The 24107-nt window shown below is 33.5% G+C and overlaps 2 protein-coding genes across 6 annotated transcripts; both read right to left on the bottom strand.

The window, feature by feature from the left end:
- Positions 1–438: 438 nt before the first annotated feature.
- Positions 439–14526, bottom strand: LOC110039300 (histone deacetylase 5). Its single transcript, XM_020744320.1, has 13 exons — positions 14205–14526; positions 12062–12263; positions 11496–11642; positions 11291–11403; positions 9896–10107; positions 8158–8222; positions 4710–4880; positions 4486–4578; positions 2856–3164; positions 2232–2425; positions 1974–2103; positions 1744–1808; positions 439–752 (listed from the first exon to the last, which is right to left on the bottom strand). Exons 1-13 carry the CDS (start codon positions 14363–14365, stop codon positions 584–586), a joined length of 2031 nt encoding a protein of 676 aa, XP_020599979.1. The 5' UTR covers positions 14366–14526; the 3' UTR covers positions 439–583.
- Positions 14527–16417: 1891 nt separating this feature from the next.
- On the bottom strand, positions 16418–21987 carry LOC110018031 (ureide permease 2-like). Of its 5 annotated transcripts, none has more exons than XM_020715249.1 (8): positions 21948–21987; positions 20843–21123; positions 19791–19929; positions 18383–18557; positions 18193–18236; positions 18036–18118; positions 17577–17951; positions 16418–16691 (listed from the first exon to the last, which is right to left on the bottom strand). In XM_020715249.1, exons 2-8 carry the CDS (start codon positions 21077–21079, stop codon positions 16536–16538), a joined length of 1209 nt encoding a protein of 402 aa, XP_020570908.1. In that variant the 5' UTR covers positions 21080–21123; positions 21948–21987; the 3' UTR covers positions 16418–16535. The 5 variants fall into 5 exon arrangements, with proteins under 5 accessions (XP_020570908.1, XP_020570905.1, XP_020570906.1 ...); XM_020715246.1 differs by lacking the exon at positions 21948–21987 and adding an exon at positions 21374–21875; XM_020715247.1 differs by lacking the exon at positions 21948–21987 and adding an exon at positions 21416–21875.
- Positions 21988–24107: the final 2120 nt, after the last annotated feature.

The following is a 24107-nucleotide window of genomic DNA, read 5'->3' as shown; positions in this document are numbered from 1 at the left end:
TGAGCAGTGAAATGAGCAGACTGAAGGATTAAAGATGAATGAATGTTGGGATTTCCAGAGTGAATTTTAGAGCATTTATGAAGACTAATTGAAATGTAAAACCACCTTTAATCTTTAGATGTTTAAACAATATTTATTTTCATGTTGCTTTTCAGCCCTTTATATAATATATATTTTGTTGTAAGTGTTATGTTGCTGAACGAGAATTGAAACAAGTAGGATTCATGTTTTTAAGCATTATTGTTGTTCTGTTGTTTTTTTTTTCTTTTAAAAAGTTACATACACGATCTATATGGGAAAACAGTCTATTTAAAATATAAAATTTTGGTGTTAGACGTAAAATTGTAAATACATAAGAATTAAGTGGTATGAGTGAAAATTTAGAGAGAGAGAGAGAATTTTGCTTAGCACCAAAATAAAGTTAAGATACAAAGCAGATTTGTTCTTCATCATTAACATAACTACTGTAAACAGCATCCAATACACAAGCTTTCACAGATCCAAACACATCCATAATATAACATACACATATCCAATCTAACAATTAAATGTAATGCAATTTGAAGGTGAGGAGTTTTCATAATCATAATTTTCTGGTAACAGCATCCTTGAGATAACCAATGGCTTCCTCAGTGGAAAGTCTTGTGCCTTCTTCTAATAATCCTTTCAATAGAGTATTCTCATAGGCTTTTGATGGAGCACAAACAGGTAACTCCCCAGATTTCAATTGCTCCACATCTGAAGCTGAACATCTACACATGTTCTCTTTCAAATTTAGTCTGAATGATTTTCTAATTATTGAATACTCTTAAATAAATGCAGAAATAAAATTGATTAATTAAACATATATTACAATTATCTCAAAATAGATCCAATGGTTAAAAACATCATCCATAATTTTTTTTTTAAGAGTAAGTTTGTTGCACTTAAAAAGAAATTTTTATATGGTGGTGGTGAGACCTACAATGTTTTATGGTGCAGAATGTTGGACTGTAAAAGAGAAGCATGAAATTAAGTTGAGTGTTGTTGAGATGACAATGCTTAGGTGGATGAGTGGCTTTACACTTAAAAAGACAAAATGCGAAATGAATTATCTGTGAAAGGGTTGATGTAGCTCCAGTGGCTGACAAGATTAGAGAGAGTCGTTTTAGATGGTTTGGTCGTATTAAATGTCAACCATTTGATGAGCTGGTTAGGAGGACAGATATTTTAAATTCGACTTATGTTGAGAAAGATATAGAAAGACCTAAAATGACCCGGAGATGTTGTACAAGAAATGATCTTAATTTATAAGAAATAAATGAAAATATGATACTTCATAGGACATAATAGAGAAAAAGGATTCATGTAGCAGACCCAACTTAGTAGGATAAAGGCTGTTTGTTGTTGTTGTTATTGTTGTAGCCAACCCCATTTAGTGGGATAAAGGTTTATTGTTGTTGTTGTTGGATGCTTGAGAAAATTTCTGGTTAAAAAAGCATTTGAAATTTAAAAAAAGAAATTTTATGTATTTACATATCTAACATCTAAAATTTTATATTTACATTTATAACCTGTGTTCTGCTATAAACCTATGCAAGAAAAGACTTATATAAAGTTAGTAAGAATGATGTTTATGATATGATTAAAGGCTTGAGCGTAATGCATGAAAAATAGAAAAGCTTAGGTGTTAAACATGTAAATGTATAAAAATTATGTGGTATTTATGTAAATTCCCGAAAAAACAAAGAGCAGAAGTCATACGTCATGGTGAGAATTGGAATGCCATCCTGTTCTCCCAAATAAAGCACGTTGGAGTACCATCCACCCTGCAGTAGCAGCCATGAGAAGAACAATAGTTGATTTCATCCGTGTTTTTACAGAAAATATCAGAAAAAGTACAATTGAATGTATTAGGAGCAATCAAGTCCAGAACCAAAGAAGCAACAGCGGAAGATTTTACTGCATTTTTTCTGTGCCAAATAGTACACTACCTTGAGAGATTCTACACGCAGAGATCCATTTTTCACAATGAATTCTATATCTTCAGGAGCCACAAATGGCGATTCAAACTGCTCATTAGCAATATTTTCCTGGATCAGTATATCGTTGAACTGCTCAAGTCTGAAAAAAAAAAAAAAAACAGAGATAGAATTGAATCTAATTAGATCAAACATGGAGACTGAAAATAGCTAAAATTGAGAAATTATTATCTAGGGAGTGAAGGGAAGAACAAAATAATAAGCATATACGTTATTTTATAAAGGCACATAAAAGTTTTCTCATTTATACTGCTTTGAGGATTAAGAAAAGCAACGCCGCCATGGCCCCATGTATGGGTGTAAGATCTCGTGAAGAATAGTCGATGGGGCACAGATTTCCAAGTGATATATTTTGGCGGAGTTTTGTCCATTGCGCCTTGACAAGGATTGTTCATGCCTTCCACCTAGAAGGAAATGCATAGCAAAAATGCTTCTCAGAAAATTGCATTGACTTTTCTATGGCCAGTATGGGAGGCTAAAAGATGAAAGGGGTCATTTGGGATAGCTTTTGATTTTTAATTTTTTTATTTATTTTGTTTATGTTTCTATTTATTTTGTTTATGTTTTTATTTAAAATGAAACATTTTTGGCATTTTATGATTAGTTGCTTTTTTTTTTTTTTAACAATAAAAAACGATGAAGATTTACATACATACCACTCAATTCTAGTGTATCTAAATATCCAAGACCTAAACTTAAACTTTTACAGATATGCACCTTACCTATGTATCTATGTAAATGCCCCTATAAACAAATGAAGATAAAAGAATTGCCAGCCCTTTTTAAAGAACAAAGAAGCGTGATGGCCAAGCTTCCAAACAAGAAAGACCATACCTTTCCTCCTTCAAGGTAGCAGAGAAACCTCGGTCTCCACATATTTGATCCATAAGAGCCATACCAAACATCAACCTTGGACAAAGATGATCTCCAAGGAACATAACTATTGCATACAGAACCTTTAGATGGGACCGCTAGGTTTTGCTGAGATCTTAAAGCAGGCAATTCTCCAGAATTTTCTTCGTCGACATTTAATTTTGAAAGAGGTGAAATCAAATCCCCAACTTCATTGTTCATGAAAGAGTTTATAGCGTTCGAAGGTTGAGGATCCTTCTCCACATCAGAATCAGAGCTAGAGTTGATCTCCTGGGGATTCGGCGTTCATCGTAAGTTAAAAGTGGTCAAATTTTATACAATATGTATATATATATATATATATATATATATCTGAAAAGATGTCATTTGTAATCTAGAAATTTCGGCAATCACAAAGCTTGAAGTGAAGTTAACACTTATGGATCATTAGATGCTGACAACAAAAGAAAATCAATATTGCCCGGGCTAGTTAACCTATTATGGTGCCTTGGTACTTTTGTAAATTCATATTTCAAATTTATGAAATCATTTCAGAATTTTATTAGACATTTGTACAGGTCAGAAATTTTTTATTCAGCCTATGCTAGTGTGAAAGATGATATGAAAGAAATTTATATCATTCCCTCTTTTAAAGCCCCTGTGTATATTTGACCCTTGGGAAATAGAACATATCAGCCCATGATAATAAAGAAACTAACACAATTCCTCAAGCAATTATACAAAAAGGTCCACTTTTAAAACCTAACAAAATTTAACCTTGGGGAAATATGCAAAAACTATGTCCTATATTGGTAAACTTTTGTTCATAGGAGGGCTAAGAAATGAGATGAATAAAGAGGATTATGAAGATATGAATAGCTGATAAGAAATCAGAAAGTTATTGAGATATCAATTTGATCTTTAGCTTTTGCAAGAGAACTTGTATTTGATGAGCATTAATGAGAAAATAGTTTCCTGATGAACATTGAAGTAACTAAATCAATAATAAACATTAGAAATACTTATGGAGTGACAAAAAAAAAGAAAAAACATTTGCAATATAGACACATAATGATTTACATCAAGTCATTATATTACTTTATTAGCGTCTTGGGTGCAATAGATTTAAGATCATTTTAACAAGTATGCAAAGAATGAGAATAAAAAGTAAGGATTTAAATTTTCAAGTTAAAATTTGTTGGATATAATGAACTAGAATAGAAGTAACAAACATTAGGAAATTTATGATGATTTATCATTGATTTATCATCATTTTTTATAAAAGTAAATCAGATTAGGTAAGCATTATGGATTTAAGGTTAGGGAACAGAAGTCGCTAACAAACAAGTTGGTTGTGGATGGAATGATAGAGGTGAGATTAATTTGTCATTAAATCAATAGAAAATAAAGAAAAATTTGACTATTCAAGAGAGATGATGGGATAACACTTATAAAGATGAGGTAGTTATTAAGAATTTTCGGCAAATTTGCAAAAAGTTACTGTAAATAAAGTTTGCTTTATCCAAGTAGATGGTATGTAAAAGGGAATTTTGAAATTTGGCTCCTAATGGACAAAAACAAAGAGGTAAGGGGTTAAAACGGGGAAAAGCACCTGAATTTGGTAAGGTTTGGCGTTGGCAATCAGAATCTCTTTAGGCAAATCAACAGAAAATACTGGCCAGTAAGTTTTTAGTTCATTACGAACCTGTAAAATTAAGAAAAACATTAAAATAAATACTAAGTAAAAAATGCAGGATAAGCAAAAACGAAGAAATCTAACATATAAAACCCAAAATGGTGATACGAGCAAGATCCTATCATTAAAACAGTTTATACCTCATTGATTACACGCCATGTGGATTCAAAAGGCCTGCCCTCTAAGTTTCCAGCAACAGGCTTCCCTTCCAGTAATGTTTTTGCACAGGCAAAAACAGAATTAGCTAGAGAGTTAAGATTGTAGCCACCTTCGAGAGCCAAGACAATCTTTCCATCAGCAAATTTCATTAGCTAAAAAACAAACAAAGAAACTGGATCAATGGAGTAGTCAGCTAATAGAGAAGTTCCCTGACTGCAATTACAAGGATTTCACAACAAAATACTACGAAGAACGAAGTTTCTCAATTCTAATATCTGTAAAAAAAAAGGTGAACATCTACATACATGCCACTCAATTCTTATGTATTTACATATCTACACCTAAACTTTAACTTCTACATGCATGCCACCTTCTTCCCTATGCATGGAAAGGTGTATTTCCCTTTTTAAAACTTAAAATGTTGGTATTGTTTATGTGATATGAAAAGATTTGGGTGGTATAAATGTAAAAAGTAAAGTTCAGGTGCTAGATATGAAAAAAATAAATAGGAATTTGGTGCATGTATGTAAATTCCCAAGAAAAGGGGTATTCCACTTTTTAAAAGTTAAAATGTTGGTATTTTTTATTTGATATGTGTGGGCTCCATAAATTCGAAAAGGGCCACGGGACTCTCGTCAAGAGCTTAACATGGTGTGTGTGTTAAGTTTCCAGGTTGAATTTTCAAAAAACAGATGAGTGGCAGATAAGACACGTCCCAGATATTTCGCCCTCATTTTAAGAGGACTTTAAAATCTGGGGTTCGAGGTTTGTCATAGGCGCAAGCCCCTATGGTTAATTATCCCTCCTGATAACGGGAGAGCACTTTCGATTAAGGCTAGTCATTAGGTGTTAAGTATTCAGACTTAGTATATAGTTACAACAAATTTAAATTCGAAATTAAAAAAATTATCACCATGAGTTCAAATGGATGGTGGAGGAAATGATGACGAAGCCGATCAAAATTACATGGTTTTGTCATCCCAGGTTGTCATGGTCTCGGGTCTACTTAATCAGCGGGGTAGTCGATCGAACCTGACCAAATGATCCTTATCAGAAGTCATGGGTTACTTCGTCCAAAAGGACCTCATAAACCTGGGGTGAACGTTTGTCTAAGATGACTACTCTAAGTCGATCTTAGGTTACTAAGGGTTTTCTGCCCTTTCGAATATACCATATGATTCAATACTCAAAAGGGCAGACTGTCATTGGGAAACAAACGGGCTACAGCTGTGACAGCAATATAATGGTGCATTTGACGGCAAACCACCCGATCAAAGGACTCTGGTCATAACAGCTTCTTTGTAGTGTTATTCCGCGACAAAACCACGCAGACAGAGGACTCGGGTCACATCCTTACTAGCATAAAATTCATTTAGAGCATGAATTTAGTAGCATACATATGGCATTGACTCTTTGTGAGCTCGAGTCAATATTAGATTTGTTCGTCTTTACAAACTGTTGCGGATGGCGGATAGATTTTCTCTTTAAGCATCAAGTGACATGATTTTCATTTGAAAATTATTTTTTATAATTGAAAATATTTTAATTTTATAAATGAAACGCTCACGTTGAAATTTACGATTAACACGGCCATCACCGAGCTAGTGATTGCTTAAACGTCATTAATAGCAATAGTCATGTCAACTTCAGTTCTTGTAAGAAGAAGTATCAAACTAGCTCAGTGGAGGTTCAATCCTGTCGACTCCCACAAGGAGGAGGATCGGATTGGCCCAACGGGGCTCACTCTTGTCGACTCTGATTCATGTAAGGAGGATCGGATTGACTAATGTATGGGACTTACAATCTTGTCCTATAGACGAGGCGACCCGTTACCCGTGCAATATTCTCAGACGCAGAAGTTTAAAAAGTTAGGATCATTGTCGAAGCATATGCCGGTATTTTAATTTTATTAAATTGAATCGATCTTTAAATAGCTTAACACATATTTAAAGACACATTTGGTTTCACATGCAATTTATTGGGGCAATGAATTTTGGCTCTACAAGCATTTAACTTGGGCAGCGAATTTTATCTGCATGCATTTAATTTGGATGGCTAATTTTGTCTGCATGCGACTTTTTTTATTGAAGGCGGGCCCCACATAATTCCTTTCTCTTTTTGTAAATAGGAGGTCAAGGATTACTACAATTCATATCTTGAAGCTATTGAAGTTGGGAAGGTTTCATTTGCTTTGATAGCTTGGAGCCTTTTTAAATCTTTTATTCCCTCATACTTTTGCATACTTGTTTTCATTCTAAATTATTGTGCATATGCTTAAATTTTAGTCTAAGTTTTATTTGGATCATTTTGAGTTAATTTTAAGCTCGACTTAAGCTTATGTCAAGTCTTTTAATTTTGCTGCCAAAATTTGGCAAAATTTTGGTAGCCTCCAGGCATCGTCCCCCATTTGGTGGAGTGGGGGTATAGGTTCACCGAAAGGATCGCTGAACAACTGCACAAGTGTAGAGAAAAGGATCTTTAAATATAATGGTGAATTTTTTCATTAATGGTGAATATACCATTAATGATTTCTACATCCCCGTCATCCTTTCTTGGCGTCCCAAGATAATTAAATACACTCTTAACATACATAAATTAAGCTAAACTTACAAAACAGCAAGTAGTCCCAACATGCAGCCAAGCAAAAAGTGAAAAAATAAATAAATAAATAAATAAAAAGACAACCTAAAGTCTCCTTAATCTTTTAACTGACAAGCTAAATGCAGCTAAACAAGAGCAAAATCTAACTTCAGTTTGGCTAAACAACATACAAAATGATAAGAAAACCATCACACAATATTGCATCTCATTTTCCCTTTTCTTTTGTTACCTTAGTGTGGCGTGGCTGTGGAGAAGGAGGAGAGAGAGGATAAGGGCTGCTGATTTAGACTTCGGACTGTGTAGAGAAAAGGACAGAGTTAAACAGTTGAGGAGGTGCGTGAGATGGATTCTTCGGTTCGTCCAGGGAGAGAATAGGAAGAGAGGAAGGTGCTGCGACCGGAATCGGGCCGCCGGCGAGAGCTAAGTTGGAGAGACAGAGAGAAAATGGGAGGTAGAAGGGGTATAGGTTCACCGAAAGGATCGCTGGTGGTAGAGATGCACGTGCTTGGAGGTTGTTGGAAAATAACGAGAACGGGGAAGAAGGAGAGGATGGAGGAGGTGCTGTGGGGTTGCTGGCACGAGCTGAGGATAGGAGAGGGCCCGGAGCTTTCGTTCGTGTGAGAAAAATGGAAAGGACTTGTGGGTTTCAGCAAGCAAATGGTAGGATGACGGGGATGTGGAGTTGGGTTTCAGCCATAAAACATTCATTCTTATACAGTCCTTCAAACTATCTGTTGAAGCTTAAAGTTATATGAGAAATAAAAAAAAAATGCCTAAATTTTTTTAAAATAACAAAATAAGTGGTAATCCGATGGAATGGATGCTCACCTTCTTTAACATAACTGAATAACCATATGGAGTGACACAACAACCGCCAAGTGGATCATCCACGGCTGCACAAGTGTGTTTAACTGTGTTAGATTGTGTTAAAATATGATAAGAAGATAACAAAGACATCACTCTAAAAGGCGGAAAAAATCCTTAATGGCACCTTCACCTTTCTCTATTTTTTTCTATTAACTGCTACCCAAGATCCATGAGATCCTTAATCTCATCAAACCCATAGTGAGATTATCACAATAACTATGTAATTATTATTACCTAAATGTATATGTTTCACATTAAAAAGCTCTCTAGACTTGCATAATATTAAACAAATGTTAGAATAAAATAATCAACCAATTATTGTCACGATATCAAAGCTTTAGGCTTTCTCTCTTTCATGTATTTCCATTAATGCAGATTTGATCAGTGAACTATTATAATAATGCGGCCTTTGGTGTTGCACTGTCTTCATTTTTCCCAAATAAATCTAAAATAGGAAAGAAAATAAATTCAATCCAAGGAAATAAATCTAATCCTCATAACTCTAACATGAATAAATTATTTTCTAATAAAACTTCTAATACTCCCCTCAAATTGAAATGTGGTTGACAATCAAGTTCAACTTGGATTTGAAAACATAAAACAACGAGCGAGGAAGATTTTTTGAGAAAAAACTTGAATTCTTCATTCCGTACTTGATAATCAACCCAAGCATTTAGGGATATTTTTAATTAATTGTTGTTGTTTTTAACTGCAATTTATGCAGTGTCTGTAGGCAGGCGAAAGACTTTCATCGCTGCATTGTCACAAATATTTCCCAATATTGTAGCCTACATCGCTGCATTTCTCACAATCTGTTCAAATTGCGGCTTTAAATGGTGCATTGCCGCATTTATTTATTTTTTTGTTTCTTTCTGCCAATTTATGGTAATACATTGAATGGGGATCCAATTGGTTAAGCTTTCTCATATTTTTTTACGGATCATTTGAATAATTTAGAGTCCCATAAATCATCAAATAACTTCAAAATCAATTGCAACGCTTATAAAATCAATTGTAACTCGATAATTGGCATTGATTTTAATACCTAATACTAAGAATTAAAATCCTTGTTATGTAAATTAATGTCCAACAAAATCAATTACGTCTGAATTTTGTAAATATAGGTTTAGTAGTATTAATTGAATTCCCAATTAGATGGCCAAGCAGATGATTTGATTAGTCCTAGTTTCATAGAATTGGGATTTCAATTGACTTGATTACATGGCTACCCCAAAATTCAATTGTATCTAGTTTAAGAAATTGATATGCATAGAGCATATACCTAGTTTAAAAAAGGGGCATTTATAAATGTACCACACAATTCTTATGTATTTACACATCTAACACCTAAACATTCACCATAACTACCTTTTTAAAAGTGAAATACACCTTCATGCATATGTTTATAACACCAAGGTGTTATAAATGTAAATATCAAACTTTAGATATGAAAATGCATAAGAATTCTGTGTTGTACATGTAAATCTCCCTTTAAAAAATTGATATACCTGGAGCATATATCTAATTTTAAAAAATTGATGGCATTTATGTCAAACTTTGAGGTAAACAAGCTTAAATAGACCACATGCCTAGTTTAAAAAACTGATATGCATATAGATTAAATTTATTTCCGCGTAGAAGACAAAATTTAAATTAAAAAAAATGAAATTCCCTGAAATAAAAACAGATATAAATTAACCTGCATCAAATCCAGCAGAGATTAGAATTATGTCGGGATTGTATGCCTCAGTTACAGGAATCAAAATGTGGTCCCAGACAGCAAGATAGTCTGCATCACCACATTGACCATGTTCCCAAGGGACATTTATGTTGTACCCTGCGCCCTGATCTTCACCAATCATGCAATAAGAACCATCCCAACCAGCTGGATAGAAAGTTCCAAAATCAAACCTGCAAAATCAATGGCAATACAAGCTAAGCATGATCAATATATATATATAGAGAGAGAGAGAGAGAGAGAGAGAGGGTATTGTTCCATAGAGCTAAGGCCAAAAGGATGGAAGAAAGAAGTATTTCCACGAGGACCACGACTCTACCATCCAGCCAATTTTGTTCCACTTAAACCCCTTCTCATGGGCACATATATTTATGGCTAAGGAATGGGGAATCTTTCTCCTATTACATGAATCAAATGTTTCATTTCATCAGGAAAAAACCATCTCTTTCTCAACAATGTCCTTGTCATTTGATCCAATAGTGTTTCGTTAGATAAGAACAGATTTGATAAATACTTATAACTCTCGGATAGAGTATTAGAACGAAAAAATCCATTAGATAATGAACTATTGGTTCTAAACCATCTTTGACGATGAATCAAGAATACGAAGTGTTTTTCTTGCGTATTTTTAATGAACCAGCATTTGTAAATAGATGTATGATATACTTTCACGCGAAAAAAAAATAATTCAAGGATTCGATATCATAAGTTACCAATCAATGGAACAATTCACTTTCTTCAAATTAAAATAAGAAATAGTAGTCGTAAAGCCCATTTGAAAATAAAATGTTCACAACTAGTTTCAGCATGAATTTGAAGAAAATATAAAAAAGAGAGCAATAAAGCGAATTAATTTTCATAAAATTAATTTTTTTACATATCGCCTTTTGACTATCGCCAATGTTGCGAGATTAGCCAATAATGACTTATGCTGAACAACTAGACAGAGTGAATGAGGTTACCAAATTTAAACAAAAAATTAAGGCCTCGTATGGGTACAAGGAGATGACTTTTTAATTCAGACTAAATCCAAATTTTTTTTTTCAAATTCATAGAAAACTAAACTCGATCAAGTTTAAATTAGTAATCCAAAATCAAAATTGTTCTCATATCCCTCGCTAATTGCTACAAGTCCTATATATCCACACAACGCGGGCAAGCCCAACAAAAAAAGCTACACAAACAGAGATCAAACAATGCCAAAATATCATAGTGTCGAGCACATTAAGTAAGCTTAAGAATGATTAAAGATCAATTTAAAGATGAGTTTTAGCACAATAATGAAATAAATCAATAAACCATGATTGATTATTCAATATTTAAATATGTTAGAATTAAAAGATAGTTGGCTCCAACCTATGTACTGAGAAATAAAGAACCCTAGGATCTCTATAAAACATATTTTGAGTGCCATTGCCATGATGAACGTCCCAGTCCACAATCAATATCCTATTTATACCTAATTCTGCCTGCAAAAGAGAATAATACATAACCTAATCAATTAAGATGAACTGAAGATCAGAAGCTAAGTTCATGTTGTTAAAATAAATAATGTACATACTCTCTTATCCAAGAGATAAGATGCTGAAATTGCTACATTGTTAAAGAGGCAAAAACCCATAGCTTCATTAGCTTCTGCATGATGACCAGGAGGCCTAACAACAGCAATGGCAGAATCCAGATCCCCTTTGGCAACATTCTCTGCAACCTACAAGAAAAAAAAAAAAGGAAATTTACATAAGTAGCACACAATCCTTATGTATTTACATGTCTTACGCCTATACTTTCGTATTTACATACATAGTAGTTTGGTGCTTTAACCCTATGCAGAAAAAGCTATATTTCACATTTAAAAAGTGGTAATAGTGCTATTTTTTATGCTATATTACAGATTTGAGTGCTATGTGCGCAATAATGAAAGTTTAGGTGTGAGATATATAAATACGTAAGAATTGTGTACTATGTATAGGAATTCCACACAAAAAATGTGACTTAAGAAGCTATAGGTGGAAACATAATGCATTTTACAGATAAAAGAGGCAGGATTTAAGATCAATGGATCAACGATTAATTTGAGAAAACATTAAAAATGACCAAATAAGGAGATTAGGATAAAAGTTGATCTACCTCAATAACAGTCCCCGCAGCAAGGAAGGCTGCCTCAGATGACCCCTCGTTAAAATAAATAGAATTCAACTTTGAGGCTATCTTAAGACGTCGAAATTCAAATGCCTTAGAGCTGATATTTCTTATCAGCTTTATGTGATTCTTCGTATGCACAGATGCTATAATTGAATCCTCAGCTTCCTTGGTTTTAAGCAATACGCACCTGAAAAATTTTAAAAAAAACTCCTTGGGTTAGTACTTGGGAGAGAAAAAAAAAAAACTGTTGAATACAAGAAAGATAAACCTAGCTCAGAAAGTTTAGTTTGAAACCCATGAACAATATGAGTTTGACACTTTGATCAAAACACCATACAAATATATAATGATTACGAACAAAGATCATCCACAAAGTGAATATGAATGTAACATATTCCAGTTCGTTCAAGCTAATCAACAGCTCTTCCTTTAAGAAAGGGTACACAAGCTACCAATATTTTTTCAATCAACTGTCTGAAAACATGAACGGTTCTTTTTCAAAATGATGAATATTTAAGGGTTGAAACATACCAACAATGATGAATTAAGCTTGTATTAAGGCCATTATTTCAGTCCTTACATGATCCTTGTTTTAGAACGATATATGCTCCAAAAATTTGTGCTACTTCTTGAGAGATAGTTGTGTGTTTCAGTCAAATTTTTATAAAATAAATTAGATTTCAGCTAAGACACCACTCAAAATTTTTGACATCATTTTTCAATAACTTTAGATTTGGTTCCAAGTTTTCATAGGCTCAATTACCTAAATATAGTATGGTGTAGATGTTGACAATGATGGCCATAGCATATTGTGATGCTTGGAATGATAAAATGAATGGAATCAAGTTTGTAGATATGAAACCGGCTATCAGAAAAAACTTATCTTGATGGATCCAAAGTGAGTAGGAAAATTTGGGATGTGAGCTTCATGAGTTTTTAAGGTTTGTGATGGACAAGAATGTAATCAATCAATAAATAAACCTTGTGTTGAATCCAGATTTCTCATGTGAGGCATTCCCAAGGAATAGAGTGGCAATAACTAGAAAGGAGAATTAGAGAAAGAGAGGGAAAAGAGAATGAGAGAGTGATAGCAACTTACCCCACTGGGACAAACTGGGGTATTATCAAGCTCTTGTGGCCCATTTTATATATTGAAAGTAGAGTTTACAAGAGAAGGGTCAAAAAGCCCCTAATACATTATTTGATCCCTCTATTTATAGAAGATAGAGGAATAAAAGGTAAACTTACATGTTTTAACCCTGCTTTAGAGGGGTTGTATAGGGTATTTTGATCCTTCTGCGTTCGGAACATGTCGCTCGACAGGTCTTTGGTCAGTCGACTGACCTGGTCTCAAGCTCTTGATTGGGAGACCGATTGCCTTTGAATAGAGCTTCGATCACTCTTGATTATTGATTTTTGATGATTTCTTCGAGGGAGCTTTCGAGAGAGTTTTGCGTTGATATTGTTATGGTGCGGAGGTGCTAGACCTTTGTCCGGTCGTTTCTTTCAGAGGCTTGTTGGCTTGGGAGGCCCTTTGGTCGTCTGACTAACAGTCAGTCAGCAGCCCTTCGGTTGGTCGGACTGCCTATCAATCGATTAGGTGAACTTCTATAGATCAGATTCATGAGACCTTAAAATTTTTCATCAAAGGGATCTCATTTGGACTGAGGCCGTTAGATTATCTTGAAATTCGTGCAGACACATCTTTTGTGTGCACCTTGAGATCATACACAATGAGAATAGCAAGTGCCAGAATAAGAAATCAAAGGTTTTATCAAAATGGATTGAGGAAGTGTCGATACTAGGAGTGGTGGATAAATCTTCCATGGGAGGAATCAATAACTCATTTCAGTTTCTTTGCTATAATGCCATGTAAAGGCAAATAAATGCTTGGAGATAATGCAAAACATAGCGTTCATGTTAAGAGAGTTTGACAATATTAGTAATAACATCTGAATGTTAAATAAGAAGGTGTTTTTACACTTTACACAATGTAGTAATTCGATGCCTGATGAAATGATAAACCAAAAAAGATTTATGAAAGGTGGTTGTTTTCATCTAACAATCCCTTCTTTCAAGGTAGAAATTTCAGTAGAAACTTACAACATGGGAAAAAAAACCTCCATACCTATCGGGAATGCCTTCCGCCTCCAGCTTCCTCCATATGGCCCTAATTCGCTCAGGGTTTTCCGGATGGCTCTCCCCGTCCGGTGTGGCGTGCAGGCACATTCTCTCGTCGTACGCCAAACCGACGCGGGGGCTCCGGCGATCCTCCGGAGCAGAATCCATCGCGCCGGTAAAGGGTAGCGGAGAAGAAGACGGCGCTGTGATGCGCTTTGGCCCTCAGAAAAATGGCGATTTCACGGTAGAGTGGAGCGGAAAAATGAATGGGATTTGGGAGTCCTAAAGCAAAAGAAAGATATTGAATGTAGTGTGCAGGAAAAACTCATTTTTTTTCACTTGAACTAACAACAATATGATTTAAATTTGACTCAAAATATTATTTCATATTGATCTAATTATTATTTGACTGATATTTAAATTCTAAATTTATAGAAATAATTATTTTTCGTCATATCCTTTTTGAGAAAGAATAACCCAAAATTAACCTAGAAATTATCTGATTATTCTTGGGATATAGATTATGTGGGTTTGGGTGGAATGAGTTGGGCTTAATGAATCGCATATTTGTGTCACATTGCTCCAAATATTTATATGATATATGTCACAAATCAGGTCTGGAAGATAGTACATCTCGGCAACGTAAGACAAGATGAAATGAATTGAACTTATTTTGTACTCTCAAAAGAAAAATGATATGCAAGAAATAAGAGCTTAATTGATATAACCGGTAGAAAAATAGAAAAGTGACTAAAGAAAACTAACATGAAAATAGGAAAACAACTACCCAAAAGACAAAACATGACATATAAAGCAAATGCTAAAAATGTCCAAAAAATTTTCTAGAATTGTAAAGTCTGATTTTATGAGATCGGCAAGCGGCTATAAAAATATTAATGGATGAGTTTGATAAATCAAACTCATTAAATAACTATTATTTGTTAAAACATAAAAAACAAAGAAATGAGGAATGCAGTAAGAACAATAAAAATGATAAATATTATTGTGTGCATGTAACATCTTAAGACAATAAAAGTATGATAAACAAAATATGCTCAAGTATCTTAAGAAAACATGAAATAATTTTGATGTAGTCAAATCTTACCAAAATGATTTAGCGGTTATTTAATATTATGTTTTAATTTAACTTATATTTATATTTATATAGTCGGTTTAACGGACATCTTGAACAAGAAAAGTAAATACCAACCTAAGAAAATATGACGATTTCTCTGAGAGTCATCAATCTACAGGTCCATTGACCCGACTAGTCAATATCCAAAAGGGTTTCACTTACTAACATGCCACTACATACAAACATTGTGCATTTGTAAATTTTTCTATGAGTAAATATATACATACATTATGTCATTTTACACAAATTAATGATTTGACAATTTATTTGCAATTCATAAGTGTATTGTGTTAATTCTTATGTATTTACATATCCACAAACTTAAATTTGATATTTATATTTATAGCACTTTGATGTCATAAATCTCTACAAGAAAATGTATATTTCACTTCTAAAAATGTTAGCAATAATGATTTTTTTTACATTTTATTAAAGATACGAGTGCTATACATGTAAATTTGAAATCTTAGTTGGTAGATACATAAATGCATAAGAATTGTGTTATATGTAAATGTGTTTTTTACTTTAATTAAAATTATGATAAAAATTTTAATTTAATCCAAGGGGACCATGAAGGGTCTATTTAGGATAGCTTTTTGTTTATTTTGCGTTTCAGACCGTCGACATAACTCTGTTTGGGGAACTGCTTAACTGCTGCTTTTTAGAAAATTCAGTGATGTAAAACTATTTTTTTCAAACTGACCTATTAGTGTGAGTTTGTTGCAAGCAAATTATTTGTCTAATTTTTTGAAAAAATATATACATTTACAATTCTCACCGCAGCTTTCTGAAATGTTATTTTGTCAACCATAACTTAGCAACAACCTTTTTAAGAAGTTACATCCACCCCAAGCAGACCCTTCAGAGTATTATATCACCATATACTCATGCTTCCTATAGAACTGAAGACCAAAACTATGCATAAACACAAAAAGGACTGTTGAATGCATTTCAAATTTTCAATCTGAAGCATTATTGTTCATCAATTTATACACTTTTATTCAAAGCAGACTCAACACTTTACAATGGATGATATTGAATCATATAAAAATACATAAAAGTCTGAAAAATAAAATAATTTACAAACAACTAAAATATTTATAAAGCCCCAAACTTGCATGCAAGAATGTTGAGAACTAAAGAGACTCCACAATTCAGCATAACAAACCAATCAATGGGAATCATATTCTTCATAATATCCCTTCATGTCTTTCTATGTCCCGAGGAAGCCATGAGAATGGCGACAGCAATGACGAACATAAAAAGCATGCTCGCAAGTAAAACATATGTCTTCTTCGATGATCTTCGATATTCTCCGAAAAGAACCACACCCCAAAAAGTGCTTACAAGAGGCAAAGCCTGATAGATGTCTTTCATCAGTAAATGAAGGATTTATTGTTCATAAGCATTTTGTTGTTTTGAACCAATGCATGAAAAATTGCATCCTCTTTAAGAAAATGATAATAGTGCTATTTTTTATGTGATATTAAAAATTTAAGTGCAATTTGTGTAAATATGAACGTTTATGCGCGAGATACGTCCATACATAAGAATTGTTTGCCATGTATGCAAATGCCCCAAGTTTTAAATCAAGTTGTTTCTTATGTATTTACATATCTCACATCCAAACTTTCATATTTATATACACAGCATTTTGATGCACTAAACTTATACATGAAAATGTGCATTTTCTTTGTAAAAAGTGATCATAGCACTATTTTTGATGTGATATTAATAATTTGAGTATCTGTATGTAAATATAAAACTTTAGGTGTGAGATATGTTAATAATACATCAGAATGGAGCGCGTCAAAAACTTATGTGCTATGAATGTAAATGCCCCAAATTTTAAACCAAATTCAAAAGTTTTAAGCACAAAGATAGAAGTAATCTTTCAAGAGAGAAAATATGTTTATTCCATAAATAGTTATAAGAATTTTACGGAGAAATTTACATAGCTAGCACATAATTATTACGTATTTACATATCTCACAGCTAAACTTTCATATTAACATGCATAGCACTTCGGTGCATTAAACTTGTACAAGAAAAAGAGTATATTTCACTTTTAAAATGTGATAATACTGTAATTTTTAATGCGATATTAAAGATCCAAGCGTTACATATGTAAACATGAATGTTTAGATGCGAGATAAGTAAATGAATTGTGTTTTGCATATGTAAATGCTTCTAATACTTAAATAGCCAAGTTTCAGTCCAATTATTTGGACTGAATGTGCTCACCTGAACAGCATCAGCTGCAGCATAACCAGCAGCTTGTCCTCCCATGAACTGAAAACCATTTCCAAAACCACAAAGAAAACCAGCAAGAAGAGCCCATTGTCTCCCATTCCAATCATTCACATAAGCTTTCAACGATGACTTGGGGAGGCCGAAAACCGGCTTGTAAAGAAACACAAAGTTGAGGGTAATTGCGATGATGAAACAGGAGAGCGAGAAGTAGAAGAATGCTGTATAGACGACAAGATGAGGCACTCCCTTCTTCAGTGTGTGCCATTGGTCATTTGTTGCCAGGTTGAAGGCCGGAGAGAAGAGGGAGAAGCAAATTCCGGCAAAAAACACGATGCCAAGGCCGATAAATATGTTTGATCCGATAACCTGAAAGAATAGGAGAGATTGAGCAATATGATATCATATAAAAAAATCATTTTTTTTGGCTGATACTGCATTGAAAGAACTGACTTTGATCGATCTTCTGTTTTCTAGCTCTATCAGGTATTCGGCAGTGCCGGCTTTCACTTTCTCACTATTTGAGGCCTCTAGATCTGCATGAGTGGACGATACTATTTCTTAGATATAAATCATTTATTTTCCATGATTATGAGTGATTATCATGTACCTTTATTGAGTTCAATAATGCCAGTTTTGTTATCTCCATAGACACTGCAAATTTGATAAAGTTCAATTTTTTGTTAAAAAGAACCCTGAATTGAATACAAAAATGTTTCCTTTTTTGCATGTTTGGACTCATTCTTCTAATTTGAGAGTACCAAAACGCTAATACTGACAAAATATATAAGAAATTATACCCATTCATGGTTTTGTAGTTGCTTGAGGAACCGCCTAGTTTCTTTTTGTTGTCAGCTGAATTTGAGGAATGTACAGCAGAACCAAGACAAACAGCAATTAAGAAGCATCCAACTCCAGGGAAAAGTATCTCAGCCTTGTTGATTCGGTCGTCCAAGAAATAATTCATGGTTGTTCCTGTAATTTAAGAAAAGAGATATGTTGTTTGAGATGAAATATGTAAAAATAAATAAATATATTGTTATCGGTAAATTCATTTGATCGTCAGATCAAGCAAAAAAATTGAGATGAAATGAATTAAAAAAAGTGTTCTTAATAATGGCATTCTATTTTTAAGGGAAGGATACATACATTGCATTCAAAAAGTTGCTATTTGCAAATCTAGCACCTATTTTCGTCCTTTTTTTAAATTCCCACTCAAATATCAAAATTCATGATTATCAAATTCTCAAAGGTATGATTTTGCATGCGTAAATGCATCGGTTCGGTGTTAATTTTGCAAATAACAATGTAGTTATCCCAACAAATCTTTATAGAAGATAACCTATAACCATCTAATTAAAAGGCAAAATGTAATTTTTTTCTTGACTTGTGAAGTAGTTGGCAGACAGTATATTCTTAATTAGATAAACTCAAATTCAAAGCACACACTAATCACTAATCTCAAACTTAATTACCACAATGGCTCAATTTACCACCCCTCTCAAAAAAATAAAAAAAGGTGCCACCTTTCCTTAAAAAGTGTGCTAAAAATACAGAGCCCCTTCACATGTGTGAAGTGGAGCTACTTTCTCAATTGCAAGTGGTAAAAATTCTTAATTTTGGAAGAAAGTTTCATTCATCAATACTAATAGAAACCTGTAAAATTAGCTATTTTGTTAGGTAATGTTTCAAAACTCATTGTTTCTCACTGCATTAACTTGAGTTAATTCAGCGAGGCTGAAATATCCGAATAATTGCAGCTTGGTGATGAGATTGCAGTAATAACAATTCTAATTCCAATGGAAATTCAGAAGTATGGTCTTCATATGAATCCAGACATGCCAACTAGTTATGCAAAAACAAAGCAAGAAAAGCATCAAAACGATCCCCTGATTATTTGCAAAAACTAAATGAAACTGTAAAAACGGTTGCATATAGGAGCATTTACAAACATACCACACAATTCTTATGTATTTACATTTTTAACATCTAAACTGTCACATGTAAATTTATTGCTCTAAAGAATTTAACATCACATAAGAGAATGCCATTATTAACTTTGTAATAGTGAAATTCACTTTTTCCCGCATAAGTTTATGACACCTGACATCGAGGTGTTCTAAGAGTAAACAACAAACTTTATCAGTTAGATATGTAAATACATAAGAATTGAGTGATATGTATGTAAATTTTCCATTAATATACGACCTATGACAACAGTTATGCTACAGGTTATCACTTCAGTTACTGAAAGTCCAGCAAAGGCCCAGGCATATTGTGTTGCTAGATTCCCAAGGCTGAGCACAATTCCACCAGCCATTGCAAATAATATTGAAGACCAGTTATCCTGCACAAATTTTAAGTAAATATTTATTCAAAATATATCCATCAAGAGATTTTAAAACAAAAAGCTAAGACCTATGGCAGGATTAAGGAAGAATACATGATGAAGAACATTTGTCATAAGTGCTTTTAATGCACTTTGATTCATAAAGTTCTTAAAATCAAGCATGAATCTTGATGCAATTTTTAACTAACAACTTCTAAAGTAAGTTAAGGATCAATCTTATTTAAATTTAGCAAATTTATAATTAGTCTGAATATCTTGACAAGATGAACATAATGACACCCAAATTGATCTAATTCAAGCTCCAAATTTTACATGCTTACAATTAAATTTAGTGTCTGTTTGGATGAATTCAATAAGCCAAAGAGCAATTAACTTCAAAGACATCAAGACATTTAAGTGCCAAAGGAATCAGCATGGGCAGTTCACTGGAGTGTTCTAAAGATTTTGTCAAAGCAATAAGAATTCACTTAAAAAATTATAAATAGAATCTCATTCTCCATATAAAGTGGATTAAAACCTAAAATTAGAGAGACTATCTAAAATTTTTCTAGCTCGGCCTGATGATTAATACTGACAAGCACCATTAACAATTACCGTCATCCAACTTCCATCGCCCATCTGTTGTCGCCCGCTAGAGATTACTTGATAGCCATTGCCCAACTTCCATCTCAAGACAATCGTCGCTCCTCAATTATTTTCTTGATCATTATTACCCATATGTCTTTATCACCCTACACTACTTGCAAAATCTCCATCGCAGCCACAATAGACAGAGCAACTACTCTCTGCTTTGTAACCCCAACTTCTTCAATTAAATAAAAGAGTGCGCACTTGCATAGTTTATTATTTTAACTGAGCAGACCTCAACTTACATAAAAAATAGATTCAGAGATGTGAAAATATAAATCACCTGAGAGAGTTGGGTTAAGAAATTAGGCATGTTGGGCTTCTTGTCCCCAATTTGGCCAAATGTAAGAGCAATTAAAATTGCAGACAACAAATTTGTAATAGAATAATCAAGATATGTGTGCTGAGGAAGACGACCCCTTCTCTCTAAAAGTGTCAAGACTGCAGGCCATGTGCCCAAAAATAACAAGGCAGCAAGCATCAGAGCAATTGCTCCACCTTTATCCTCAATCACATACATCTCTGAAACCTCCTTTATAAAGAATGAATCAGGCGTAAGAAATCCTGAAAAATAAATCACTTTATGAGATTTTTTTTCTTGTAGCACTCCATCTGAACCAAATCGTTTCAGCTGATTCAAAATTTATAGAAATACAGATTTCTAGTGTATATCAATGTAAGAAGCTCTTCCCAACAAAAAAATTTCAGAAAACTAACATGAAATCTAACCAAACAAACAAAAACTCAAAAACTGTATTCATAAGGTTGAATTGCTCGTGATTTATAAGAAAAATAGTGAAAAATCAAAGCAAACCATCACAGGCGAATCTCAGAACCACACAAAATGAATGGAAACCTTCAAAGACGTAGCAAGCTCATCACAATAAAGGATGGATACCAAGACTCTCTCGAGTCCCCAATATATAAAAAAATGGCGCCTTTAATGGCCATAACTTTCCCGGATCAAATAACCTATTATTTATAATCTTCATTATTGCATTAAAAATCATAAAAACGGGAACTTTATGGCGATTGCTTCAAAATCTGAAAATGTTGAGAAACAATTAATAGCACTAAGATCACCAAAAATCATCATGGTTGCCAGCAGAGAACTGCCGTGAGATACAGAGAACCGATTCAGAAAAGGAGATTCGGCAAAGAGATGAACCGTCTCAGTGGAGATAACAGTTCTTTCAATCCAAAAAGCAAACTTTAATGGCGTCAGAGATGCACATCTCGAATCATATATTATAACAAAAAAGAAAACGTCAATAGCGTTTGAGATACTCAATCTCAGATCTGTTATTAAGAATAGCGAAGTCAAAGATTCTGAGCGAGGATATTCTCCCGATGGGATCATAAAAAATAAAAAAAATGTCAAGATTCACCTCGGGGTTGGTTGGAATCCCAAGAAGTTTATGATTCCCCCGGTTTTCTCTTGAGAATCCAAATACGTCCAAGCCTTTTAAGAGTATAAATTTACATATGTGTCATTAAACTTAAGGGAAATTTACAAACATACCACAGATGTCCTATTTTTTTGCATCTCCACCACCAAAAATTTTGATATTTATAATTATAACACTATATTATTATAAACCCTTGCATGAAAAGACATATTTCACTTTTATAAAATTAATAAGGCCAATGTTAAAAACTTGATATAAATATGTATAAATTAAAAATATCAGCATGAATCTCAAATGGAAGGAATGTCCAATATGAAATGGTCTCCTTTCGAGATAAGCAATTAATTGACGATTGAAGGCCAAGCATGAAACCGCGTCTTCAAACCCATTATAGATTTAAGTTCCGGAGATTATTTATCGCTTGTTAGCGGCAAGACCCACTAAAAAGTGAGACGTGAATCATCCCTCTAGCGAGTCTTGTCGGATGCCCAGCGCTAGTTGCGACAAGATTCACTTAAAACTTTATATGATTGGAATATCCGACCGATGCGACGAACCAACTAGGCTGGCGAGCCATGAACCCTATAAGACTGGAGCCGAACGAAATAGGAGTCTCGATTCACCGCGAAAAAAAAAAACCGGTTGATCGCATTCCACCAACCAACCCCGCGTTCAGACTGAACGACCACCTCACAACCGATCGTTTTGGTCAACCGTGTCAAAAAAGACCGAGCAAGTTCGTCATACTGCCAGACACCTCAACTGGCCACACATGCTCTAGATGGCACATATGTCGCTCGGTCGGTTGCCTCAGTCGGTTGACTTCAAGTCAGTAGATCAGTCAATTGTCGTCAATGTTAAAATTCAAATTATAACGCACACAAGACACAAAATTTATACAATCAATTAAAACGTTAATGATATTAAGAACGATTTCCATAACTGTTATCTTATTACTATAATTGTACAAAACACACATTTATAAGTATGTGATAAAAATACAAATATAGGGATATTTCCCTCAATTCTCCTGACAAAGATCCTATGCTTATTCTATTATTTCTTTATTCTTTCATTCACTCGGCTCTAACTCTCGGATCACTCTCGGATCATGATTCACAAATAGCGAACTAGGATCCAACAAAATAGAAAAATTTAGGTGCATAGTACATAAATATATTAGAATTGTGTGGTATGTATCTAAATGCCCCTAAAGTTTACGGACATTACATTCGTATGGCATAATTTTTAAATGTTTATATATTTGACTTGTAAATTTTCTTATTTATATGCTTGATGATTGAATCTTTAACATATCACATAAGAAATAGTGAATATAATATAGTTTTTCATGCATAGATTAAACATCACGACACCAGAATTTATAAAATATAAATATCTAATTTTAGGTTTTAGACATGTAAGCAGATAAGTTTTCTTTATTACATTTTACTGTATTTATGCTTTTTTTATATTTAAGTTTTGATATTTGTTTAAATAATATACGAACACTATGTGTTAAGGTGTATTTTAATTTCAATAAATTAAACTAATAACATTTTATAATTATTTAAAAATTTAAATATTATATAAACATACAAAAATGTTAATGGCATGATTATTTATAATTTCTATAAAATTTTAATTATATCGTAAATTAACTTAAAATTCATTTAATTGATAAATTTATTTTAACATATATTTTTACATTGTACATTAATTGTTATGCAACATTGTCATTGATGCAACGCTTGAACAGAATTTTAATATAGTGTTTGAATTATAAATTTTTAAAATTAAAATTAATTTTATTTAAATTTTGTTGTGATATATGTATTTCCTGACATATAAATGAAACACAAAGAACACAAGCAAACACAGATCGTTTATGTGGCTCGATCCAACTGGATCTACGTTCACGGGATGGAATCAATCAAATAGTTTACAGGCAAAACAAATGAGGAATACATAGCTTATATATAGAGATGAGCCCTCATCTTCCTTCTATGGCCTTCCTCTCAAGCGACACCTTGATACAAGGCCTCAAGATGCTCTCCTCCTCTCTAGCTCTCTAGATATTCTCTCCTCCTTTGTGGTAGCTTAAGATCTCTTCCCTTGCTCTCCTAAGTCTCACACCCT

The sequence above is a fragment of the Phalaenopsis equestris genome, unplaced genomic scaffold (genome assembly GCF_001263595.1).
Source record: "Phalaenopsis equestris unplaced genomic scaffold, ASM126359v1 Scaffold000002, whole genome shotgun sequence".
NCBI lineage: Eukaryota > Viridiplantae > Streptophyta > Magnoliopsida > Asparagales > Orchidaceae > Phalaenopsis > Phalaenopsis equestris.
The sequence above is the reverse complement of the archived record's forward strand: the minus strand, read 5'-3'. Positions and strand labels throughout refer to the sequence as shown.

Excerpts from the sequence above, each read along its gene's own strand:
- LOC110039300 (XM_020744320.1), bottom strand. The coding sequence starts at position 14,365 with ATGGATTCTGCTCCGGAGGATCGCCGGAGCCCCCGCGTCGGTTTGGCG. Across the intron at positions 3,165-4,485 it reads CCAAACCTTACCAAATTCAG|GAGATCAACTCTAGCTCTGA; the intron begins GTGCTTTTCCCC and ends CCGAATCCCCAG. Across the intron at positions 2,426-2,855 it reads GCTACCTTGAAGGAGGAAAG|GTGGAAGGCATGAACAATCC; the intron begins GTATGGTCTTTC and ends ATTTCCTTCTAG.
- LOC110018031 (XM_020715245.1), bottom strand. Across the intron at positions 18,119-18,192 it reads CATTATTGAACTCAATAAAG|ATCTAGAGGCCTCAAATAGT; the intron begins GTACATGATAAT and ends CCACTCATGCAG. Across the intron at positions 16,692-17,576 it reads CTGCAGCTGATGCTGTTCAG|GCTTTGCCTCTTGTAAGCAC; the intron begins GTGAGCACATTC and ends GACATCTATCAG.